The following is an 11,107-nucleotide window of genomic DNA, read 5'->3' as shown; positions in this document are numbered from 1 at the left end:
GCGTGCCTTTTGATGTTGTTTTCAGTCCGAAACACGATCGATCCACGAACGATCACACGGTCTGATAATTCCATATAGAAATTCTCGTGGAACGTAACTCAGCCTGCGAGACGCTATTGATAGATGGACACGTTGTATAGTTATTTATAGTTGGTATCTCTATTATTGTCTCTCTTACATGAAGCGACCTCGCGGCTAATGATCGCTCTGAATCGCCTGCGGCTCACGTGGCAGCTGGTGTCTTTATAGGTGTGGCCATTAATAAAACTGCCAGCTGTAACAGAGTATCTTACGCGTTTCTTCGCGAGAGTTCACGACAAGGGAAACAAAGAAATCGCTTTTTGTCGCGCAAAAGAGCCGACAGAAACCGAGCATCGATTGTCAGAGACTTCGAAGCGCGCGTTAAAAATTACCTGCTTTACGAAGCCGTTTGTGCTTCCGTCACAGAGAATTGTATACTTTTTCCTGGAATCGGTTCTTCGGAACGGAATAAGTGCGGTAAAACAATGGTCGCAATTCACCGATATTATTGTCTACATTGTGTCGGCTGAAGATGTTCTACTTTGAGAGATAAGTATAAAAAGACTTCGGACATATAACTGTGTCAATAGTCCACAGCGATATAGATAGACAATAATTACAGAAGATTACACGTTTCATTCTATACTGTTCGTTACTTTTGCAAGAGACAAAATTGCTATTTTCTCTTATTTTCAAGCGCACCGTATAATATATTGAAAAAATAATCTCATATCATTTCTTCGAGGCTGATATGTAAACGAAAATAAATTAAATAATAAATTAAAAACAACATATATAGGAGCATATAATGCGTATAGTTCATAAATTATTACATAAATTATCCACATTAGAGTATTTGTATCTTTTTTTGCATAATAACGAAATGTATATGTTAATAAATAGCCGTATCTAACATCTATTTTAATTCAACGTCTGATGAACGACTATTGTGTTACGTGGTAACTGGCGTATCAATATATGTATATATGCGTACACGCATATAAACGCACAGAGGATTAATTATTGCAAAACTATCGGGCGATCAACACCGAGAGTAATTAAATAAGATCAACAGTATGTTAATGAGAGAGAGCTATAAACAACATCGTTAATAACAGAGAAACCGGTAGCCGCTAAATTGTGGCATATTATTCGATCTACGAAGGTCATCGATATGAACAATAATTGGCGTACAAAAAAATGTAAGCCTTCGCAATTTATGTAGTTCCACGTAAGGCGAGGCGATGCTCAACTGATAAAAATGTTGATTTGTGTCGAGCGCGAGTATGCCATAACTTTCATTTGATAGCCAATTTCAATGCACGAAGTTAATTACATACACGCTCTTACTTTTTGCTGCATGTTATTCTATCAAATAACGTTAATGAGCTTATTAACCCGACACACTTGGCAAGACAGTCAGTTAAAGCTAATTACTTTCCTGGCGCCTTGAATTTAAAAAAAATGATGAATTACCTCTTAAATCATCTCGCAGTTCTCATTAGATAGATATCTTTTGCTGCATCGGATAAGATTTTTTTTATCGAAATTCAATCGTTTCACATACAATTTAACATAAGCAGTTCCATATTTTTTTAACACGCTTATTTTGTAGTGTGACATCAGCGATAAAATATTGTTAAATTTTTTTATACGAATATATTGTAAATACATCTTTACTTTTTTAGATTTTAGATACATGATATATGTTTCTATGCAATTTCATAAACTGAATTTTGTAAATTGACTTTTTAATGAAATACTTCGAAATCTACGATAATTTCTTGAAGTGTCATGCACTTCACACTGTACGCGTCGTGTTCTCTTAGGCGTGAACGAGAAGTCGAGTATCTCTGTCAATTATCGCGCGAAACACCTGACTTATCGCGTGCGACCTCCACATCATGAGGTGGATTTCGTTGCGAGCTTTAATTGCAACCGTTTTAACTACGAGTCCTTACACGTCTCGCGTGCTTCTAATGCGTAGCCTGTGCTGTGTTTCATGTCAGGACCGAATAACGCTTCGACGGAAGAAGAGCATCCCATACGAGATTAAACGTTAAAGAGTTAATGGCCGTAATTTTGGTTCTGTTGATTAACAGGCTAGTGTATCGTCATCACCATTCCACGTGATGATGTACGAGCAAGAAACACTGCTTGAAGAGCAAAAAATTTCTGATTCCGATCTAATCTGTTTTTTTTTTTTTATTGTACACAAGAGTGCAAACGAGAAAAAAATTACAACCCTTGAAAACAGTTTGATTAAGAACTGAAAAAAGAAAGAGAGAGAGAAAAAAAACGATGCTTGTTTCATCTTCAAAAAATTAACGTTTATGCGTAAAAATACTTAAAGTGGATATTTCAAGATCTTATGTAGTTGTATTAATTTAAAAAATATTGTCAAGATATTCTCTGCATTAATAAACGTAATGCTAGTTAAGATTTACATTACATTGATCAAGGAAAATATATTACACAGCTGCATACAAAGAATAAATAAAAAAACTCGGTCAAGTTATTCTCACTTTCCATAGTCGTCATTGAAACATCAGTACGATAAAGTGATCTAGGAATAAGTCACGATGAGATGTAAAAGCAAAAGAAAAGAACTAAATACATAGATAATATAGAATGAGAGAAAGAAAGAGAGAGAGAGAGAGAGAGAGAGAGAGAGAGAGGGAGAGGAAAAGAAGCAAAGAGAAGAACAGCATCTGCTGTGGGGTGAGTAATACATTTGTTCGTTAACCGTCGCAAAGCCGTCGGGACCAGAAAAAAAAGAGAATAAAAGAGGATCACATGGCTGATGGTGTTCGTGCAAATTTTTGTATGAAGCGATTTCGACGGCGACGATAAAATCCACGTCGTATTGAGATGAAGGGATGAGAACAAGGGAGAGAAGAGAGAGAGAAAACGCTCTTCGGCTTGAAAGAACGAATTAGCCGGCTTCAACCTGATCGGGTCGACAACACTGCCACGGTGGGGAGGAACAAAAGTATGGAGTAGTGGGTAGAGCACAATGGGAGGGATGGTAGAGTAGGCGTGGCGTAGTAGGGAGGGGCAAGAACGTGGGCGACATCCGAGAACCGGTTACGTAGTGGGGAGAACTCAAATGGGGCGGAGAGAAGTGGGTATCCTCATTATTGTTCACAGTGGCGCGGATATCTGTGTATTCAGAATAAACTATATTAAATGAACCATGAAAATCTGTGTAAACAAAATTTTATATAGAATGTGGCAAAGTTCAATTTGTGTATTTTTGTACAAGAGTTTCGTAAATAAAAGTTTACTTTAATTTCTTATTATTTATCTTATAAAATATTATATTACTTGATATGTACGTAGTTGTGTATTTTTTTATATACATATCTTTTAATTTACTGTATAATAAATAAGTAGATAAATTTGACGATTTCTTTTAATATCAAAAATAGTCATATATTATGGTTTTATAAAAACTGAATATTTTTTCGTTAACATAAACACATATGCATTTTTGTGCTTAAATTAATAATATAAAAATAAATAACACATTACAACATATATATAATAACAGTTTTTCTAATATCTACATATAAAACTTGTGCATATTTAACATTAATTTGAAAATGGAATATTTAAAGCATAATCAATAAAAAAAAAGGTAAATCTTTTTGTTTAATCGTTGACCAACTTTGTTAAAGAAACAGAAGTGGAGAAACAAATCTCGTCGCAAATAGGGAAAGCGTAACATTGATCCAGCAGGAAATTTACAAGCGTAGCCCCCTACTACCCGTACCATTGGAGGTGGGGATGACGACAGGCGGAAGGGAGTACGGTACACCTTACGCCAGTGGGCGGAGCTTTTGACCGAAGAGTTAATAGAGATACAATCGAGGGTGTCTAGTGCACTGCACTTCGGACTGCGGCGTAGGAGGAGTGAAGGGACCAGGGGTGAGGAGGGACAGGCGGTAAGTAGGGACCCCGGGTCCTCTAGTTTAGACATCACTGAGCGACGGATGGACAGCCAGTCAGACCCGTCACAGCACTCGTCGGAGTACTCGGAAACCACGGGAAAAGCCGGGAAGGAGTCCTTGGCTTTGGAGCGGCTCCAAAGAAGAGCCAATAATTAGCACTCCACTAATATACCGGGCACATGAACATTTCTAAGAGCGTTTTCACGATACGTTATGATCGTTCGAGACGATCACGATGGATTCAACGATTTTCAAAAGTTAATTGGACAGTGTACAACAACAAGACGAGATCGTGCTATCGCGAAGATCGTGATTCGCGGTGAAGATAACGATATGAACGATGTATTCGACATATTGGTGACACGTGAATGTAGTGTTTACTAGCAAGACTTACATTTGTTGTCAATGATTTAGAGATTTGATACGTGCCTCTGATAGATCATTGATACACTGATTTCGATAAAGACAGCTTTTATTGACAACAGTGGATAGTGGACATGTGCTCCATTTTCAATATGGCCACGAGGGATTAACATCACTAATAACGTCATCTTTGTCTCACTGAATGAAAACACTTTCACACAAAAAATGAGCGTAGCTCTTGTGACTATGGATTCCGCGTACGGTGTTTCGATGCGATTGGGTGTCACTAGCCACTCTCATCTCCATCACAGCATGCTATCGCCGGAGAGTCACGTAGTGGCGCATCAAGATCATCAGCCGGATCACCAGCAAGAGCCTCGGTTGTCGGCTTTCAGTGTCGTCGACATTCTCAGACCGGATTTTGGACGCAAAGCTGTTCTCAGCACAAAAGCTGCGAAACAATCTCCACTGTCCGGTTTTATTGGCAATATTGCGGTGCAGCCTCCGCAACACAGTCCGCTTTCACTTCCCCGCGATCTCAGTCTGTCGTCCACGCGACTATCGCCCTCTTCACCATCGTCAACGAATTATTCGATCCACAGAGAAAGAGACACTTTCTCGTCACACAGCAGTGTAGCGTCACCTGTGCAAAGACACAACGGACTGAGCAGGAGCGGAAGTTTAGAAAGCCTAGCATCCACCAGGAGCACGGCCACCAACAGTTCCGTTACTAACACACCTCCCTTATGTTCGACTTCATTCACGGTCAACGGCGATTCTTTGAACAATGAAAGCAGCACACCCGCTGGTGCCGGTAGCACTTCGGCAGGTCAACAAAGCGGCACTAGTGGTCAACAAAGTCTATGGCCCGCGTGGGTATACTGCACCAGATATTCAGATCGACCTTCTTCAGGTAAAATTTTAAAATATTATCTTTCTTTTAAAATATAATCTTGTTTTCTCATCTTTTTTCGAAATATGTTAAGAGAAAGTTTTCATAATATGTTAAAAAAAATTTGCGTATAAACGCAATTAGTTATTTTTTATAATAAAGTATATATATATATATATAATAAAAGTAAAATAAAGCGAGAAAAATCGCGCCTAAAAATAGATTTTAACTCTAGACCGTTTTGCAACGTGTTGCTTCGTACGGTTATCAATTTCGCGCTTTCTATTTCATTGGCAACGTCTAATAATCTACGTTAAAAAGCAAACAAGTTAGAAATTTATCAGATTTTTCTCTGAGCGCAGTACGTGACTTGCGTTCAACTTTGCACATGCAAGAAGAACTCGCGTGGTTATAATGTCGGAAATGTCTATCAAGATGTTTTGTTCACTTATGCGCTCTATGCGGTTACAAAATCATGATCGAAGCGCTAATTAAAATTCCTTATCAAAGAGCTTGAAAAATTATATATGCGACGCACGAAGATAATTAAAAATCTATTCAGAGGGTGAACAAAACACACGTGACTTACATCCGATGTTATCATCAGGATTTTGCACCTGAAAGCTACAGATCAGAGAAAAAAAACGTCGTCCCGCGCGTTTTCGCGCGATTAGCCACGGTCTTAGGTTAATCGTTACTTTTTACATATATTTTCAGCCCTTCCGAATCTAATCGCACAGTCTCTCTCTTCAGGTGACTTTATTCGATCAAACAAGAACTCGCACGAGGCGTGACATCCGAACAACACGATGCCTAATGATACGCGAAACGTGTGTATATACGCGATTACACCGTTCGCGCTCGTATATTCGATAAACTTATTTAAATGATTAATCGCTCGCGCCAACAGCGCCAACAGCGTGCAACTCGCGCGGACAAATCGTGATTACCGAGCGACGCCTTTGCCGACAAATGACGTCGATCTTTACCTCTCGAGTGTCTAATTACGCGTTCTCATTGGATAATCGTTCGCTCCACAAATAAATTATACACGTTGTGCGGCTGACATATATGCTTGATGATCTATCTCGTCACTCGCGAGATTATTATCTTTGTAGAAGAAGAATTTTCGAACGTTGTTCGCGAAAGGAGATTGCGAGCCAATACGTTATATCTGTGTAATTGCAAATAGCTAGGCGAGGTTAACGTACGAGGTTCGATACCACCTGTGCTCGTTCGCAGAACTTAATTGCGCAGGACCTACATTGGCGTACTACCCCTCTGCAATCAGTGTCCCACATACGGTTCTGTCACTCTCTCTTTCTTCATCGTTTCCTTCCGTTGTCTTCTGCTTCTTTCTCTTTCTTTCTCATACAAACACATATACACACACAGGTGGGTATCAGCCAGTGATTTCCTAGACCGCTGCGCATCGGGGTGGTCCGCGAGTTTTGATCCGATAATCGCGTTGCTAATTGCCGAGAAGCGCTCGCTTAACTTTTACGCGGGCTTCTTCATCGTCCTGGAGCGTCAATCTCCGAGAATGGATTCAGCATTGGTTTAATTGTTTTACACTTAGTAAATCGCTCTTCTTTGCGCAACCGTTTCTTCAAATAATTTAATCCAATTGTTGTATCGCGTTGTTTGTAATTATTCCAATTTCAATTACGCAAAAAGAACATGGTTGTAATTTCTTTCCAAAATTAACATACCGCGTTTTTAAAGCAGTAATAATATTGGCAACATTAAGAATCTTGATTTAAAATAATTGATACGTCTGGTTTGAGAGTACGAAAAATAAACGAGAATGCGCGACTCGAAAGCCACGTAGTAATGAGAGGATAATTATATGCACTTTACATATTGTCAATAATGATTACTGCATATATCGTGTACTTTAAATTGTAAACGGCTGAAATGATCGCGCGCACACTCTAACGGTTCCTTCGAAGATGATAATAATAACATTGACGATAACCACACCGCGCGCAAATGCAAACACGCGGATGTGTTCCGACACACTACACGGTCTCGTTATCTACATAGTTAAGCAAAAATCGAAAGCGTGTAATGCTAATGACCAAGACCTCGCCAATGAACGTTACTTTCGACGAGGTGCGGTACAACGGTGATAGTAGCACTCGCTTATCGCACTTAAATGCACGCTTTGCCACAAGTAAGTTCCGCTCGTTATCGCAAAACTAATAAAACACGCGCGTTACTTGAACCTCGTGTCTTCGCGATGTCAATTAAAATCTGCATAAATGAAATAAATCGAATCAATCGGTCACGAGCGAAATAAAGAAAATTTAATTCGCGAGCTGATGATGAAGCTCTGGACTCGACGAGATTCAACGAATTCTATAAAATAGCAATTTGCATATTTGAAAAAATTTTATCGTATGCCTGTGTCATGCTTGATCGTTAGTCAAACTATTTCCGCCTTTGCTGAATTCCGAAGCGATTGCTCAGATATAGTTATCCCCAAGTGTCCTTGCTCCCAAGAGGAAGAAAGAGAGAGAGAAAGAGAGTGCGTGTGTGTGAGAGTGAGCGAGCGAACGGAATACACCTCGCGCTCTCGTCGTCGTTGTCGCGAGAACGCTGAATCACGACGGTGGACAAATTGATGAGAACGCCCACTTTCCCCGCGATAATACTCCCACTGTACCCCCTCGACGCCTCGAATCCAAGTCACAAAAGCCAAAGCATGAAGATTAATGCGAAGTTTCTTTGTCGTTTTCAGGACCGCGCACAAGGAGAGTGAAACGTTCGCAGAACGGGAAGAACAACTCTCCGGAAGAGAAGAGACCCAGAACGGCATTCAGCGCGGAGCAGCTTGCCAGGTTGAAGCGAGAATTCTCGGAGAATCGATACTTGACGGAGAGAAGACGGCAGCAGCTCTCGAGAGATTTAGGTCTAAACGAGGCGCAGATCAAGATCTGGTTTCAGAACAAGCGGGCAAAGATCAAGAAGGCGAGCGGACAGAAAAATCCTCTGGCTCTTCAATTGATGGCGCAAGGTCTTTACAATCATTCCACCGTGCCGGTGGACGAGGACGGCGAGGAGATCGTAACCGGAAGAAATCATTAAACTCGCGTTAATTCAAGTGGGAGCGATAAAGAGTCGAAAACTGAGACGTGTTTCTTCCGCTATTCTCTCCCGGTGGTAGTCTTTCAGAAAAACTTGTTGCTAGTGTTGAGCACTGCGATATAATAAAGATAGAATTAAATGTTATATTATTTATAAGAAGATTTCGAGTTTAATTATCATCATCAGATGATCGACAGTTGAAGACTGAAGGTGTGAAACGGAATGTAATTTCCTAAGTGCAATCAAAGTGTGTTATATAAATTTAAGAATTAGACAGATACATACGTATTAAGCCGATCTATATTCTTTGCAAATATTAATAATATGTAAAAACAAAATTGAAGGAATGCCTGTATCGATGTAATTTTACGCGTGTAAGAAAAATTATAGGTATTTGTTGAGAATCGCGTAAACTTTTGTTTCCCAATCGGTTCTGTGGTCAAATTAGTAGATTAGTTGAAAAAACAAGTCCGCGTGTGAAAAAGCTACGCTAAGTGATGTGTTAGTGTTCATGTTATTCAATAGTTTTTCTAGAGATTATGCGATAAACGTTATTTATTACTACTATCTCGAAAACAGAAGTACTTGCTTATAGGGTATTATTAAGTTGTAATTCTTTTCTTATCTGGTCACGTAACGCACTTCCGAACTATTAGCGTACAATCGCAAAAAAACTTATTCGCGAACTTGTTTTTTTTTTTCGAGAATATATCGTGCGTTGACTGAGATTTGCACATTTATTTGATTTACCTAACGCGTATACCATCTCTGTAAAATCTCCTCTCAATTAAATTATTTATTTTGTTGTACATAATCTGTAAATACAGCGATAGAGTGTGCATATGTGTAAGATTAGTCGAGAGGAGGGCAGGTTACTTGTACGATGGAATGATCTCTTACATTGTATATTTCTCGTATGCGCGAAACTAGATATAGAAAACATACGTTATACAGAAATCATAGATTGCCATAAAAAAAAGCACGTATGTAAGCGCGTATATACATTGCAGCGTTTTCCGCAATAAGTGATTATATTATTCCGTGTAATCTCTGCTTATTACAGTTTTTGCCGATTATAAAAGTAAACAAAGAAAACTTCTTTCTTCTACACACGCAATGTTTTTCTTTTTCTTATCTCCCATACTCATATAGTATTAATCTAATCAACGTCGTCTAATCACATCGGGAAATATATATATATATATATATATTTCTCGCGCGATAATAACATTAGACGATGATCGACGTGATCACTTCTATAGAAACGCGTTCCTACGAGTATCACGTTTGCATGTGAGTCAACAGACATTTAAATGCAATAAACGACGTAATAGCTCGATTACCAATTAAACGTTCAGCAATTATTCCGCTGGGATGCTGCATTTGCGGTGTGTGAGCACTCAACTGTACAATTATCCCTGCGCTAATTAGCATCGTTGCCACATCAACGTTTCTAATGTTCTTTGCGCACGCGACAAAGTCGTGTTTTTCTTTTTTTGTTTTTGTTTTGGAAAGGCGTATTCTGTTTCACCGAGAAAACTCTCAAAGCGAGTTTTTCCCCCTCCCGATTTTGGCTGCGCGTCACGATGCGCTAATTGATCTCGAACTAACGAGCTCTGTCCGGGGTATCTCGAGCGCGACCGGAGGACGTAACGACGAGATTCTCAAGTGGAAGTCTGGCCGATGTGACACACGATCTCTCACTACTCAGAGATTGACTTTGTTTTCTTTAACACGATGGGATTATTGAGATTTATCGACGTGCCGCATCCATACGCGTTAAAGTCCAGATGTTTCAAGTGTGGCGTCTATATTTTTTAATATTAATTAAATAAAATAACAATGACAACAAAATCGTCAAGTGACTAACTAACTTTGACTTAAAAGTGTCTAACGAAAATGCAATTTGTTACTACCAGTTCGAGCGTGGGTAACACGCGAACTGATAATGATCAAAACGAGATAAGCGACGTAAACGCGCACCTGTTAGATGATACGGCGCGTGCACGTACGCGCTCAGGTGGTCAGAAGCGCGCAATCGGATTTACGAGCGTTTTTTTTTTTTTTTATCCGAGCATCGAGCATAGTAGTAAAGCTATCGGCGTTCACCGAGATGAGGAAGGGACCGAAGGGACGTACACGTGGGCGTGCTTTTTAACAATTTGCTGATAATCAACAGATCCATATTTCACGGCCAGCCAAGAGAACATCCGGCGTGCCAACCGACATTATTACTTATCATTAATTTTAAACGGTGGCAAACACATTGGATGGGGGTCGAATGGTCGCGGAACGCGCGCGCAGAAGGACCTCCGCCGTCGTTGGAAACAAACGCATGGATGGTGGCCCGAACCGGGGATAAATTACAGAGTCGTTGTCCTGGCCATTGTATTTAACTGCGGCGATGCGTAATTGCTGGAACGCCGTTGCATACGCGGGTGGAAGGAAGAGGGTTGCGTGAGAGCGGCCGTTGTAGGAAGCGAGAAGGAGCGACGTAGGAGGGCGGCAGGGTGGAGAACGAGTTAGAACGTAGAAGGGAACACACGGTGTGAGGGACTATGCTTGTCGAGAGAGAGAGAGAGAGAGAGAGAAAGAGGACCTGGGGGCCGAAAGGGGGTTGCCACTGTGGTCGAGAACCATAGTCATCGGAATGGCCATTAGGGGTCTGTACGTTCCCGCCAGTGGCTCACTAAATTTTGCCTTCTTATGCCCCCGCGGACCACCGCCTTGCGATCCACGTAGAATTAATGGCTGCGGTGCCTCGCGCGCACCGTCTATTACAATATCA

The 11,107-nt window shown here is 40.3% G+C and overlaps 1 protein-coding gene across 1 annotated transcript; it reads left to right on the top strand.

Annotated features, from left to right (window-relative positions):
- The first annotated feature begins 3,952 nt into the window (after positions 1-3,952).
- LOC109857798 (homeobox protein engrailed-1a-like) lies at positions 3,953-9,431 on the top strand. Its single transcript, XM_020434495.1, has 2 exons — positions 3,953-5,250; positions 7,973-9,431. Exons 1-2 carry the CDS (start codon positions 4,563-4,565, stop codon positions 8,317-8,319), a joined length of 1,035 nt encoding a protein of 344 aa, XP_020290084.1. The 5' UTR covers positions 3,953-4,562; the 3' UTR covers positions 8,320-9,431.
- The last annotated feature ends 1,676 nt before the right edge of the window (positions 9,432-11,107 follow it).

Source organism: Pseudomyrmex gracilis, unplaced genomic scaffold (genome assembly GCF_002006095.1).
Source record: "Pseudomyrmex gracilis isolate BER0280 unplaced genomic scaffold, ASM200609v1 scaffold_172, whole genome shotgun sequence".
Classification (NCBI taxonomy): Eukaryota; Metazoa; Arthropoda; class Insecta; order Hymenoptera; family Formicidae; genus Pseudomyrmex; species Pseudomyrmex gracilis.
This window is presented reverse-complemented; position numbering and strand designations above follow the sequence as displayed.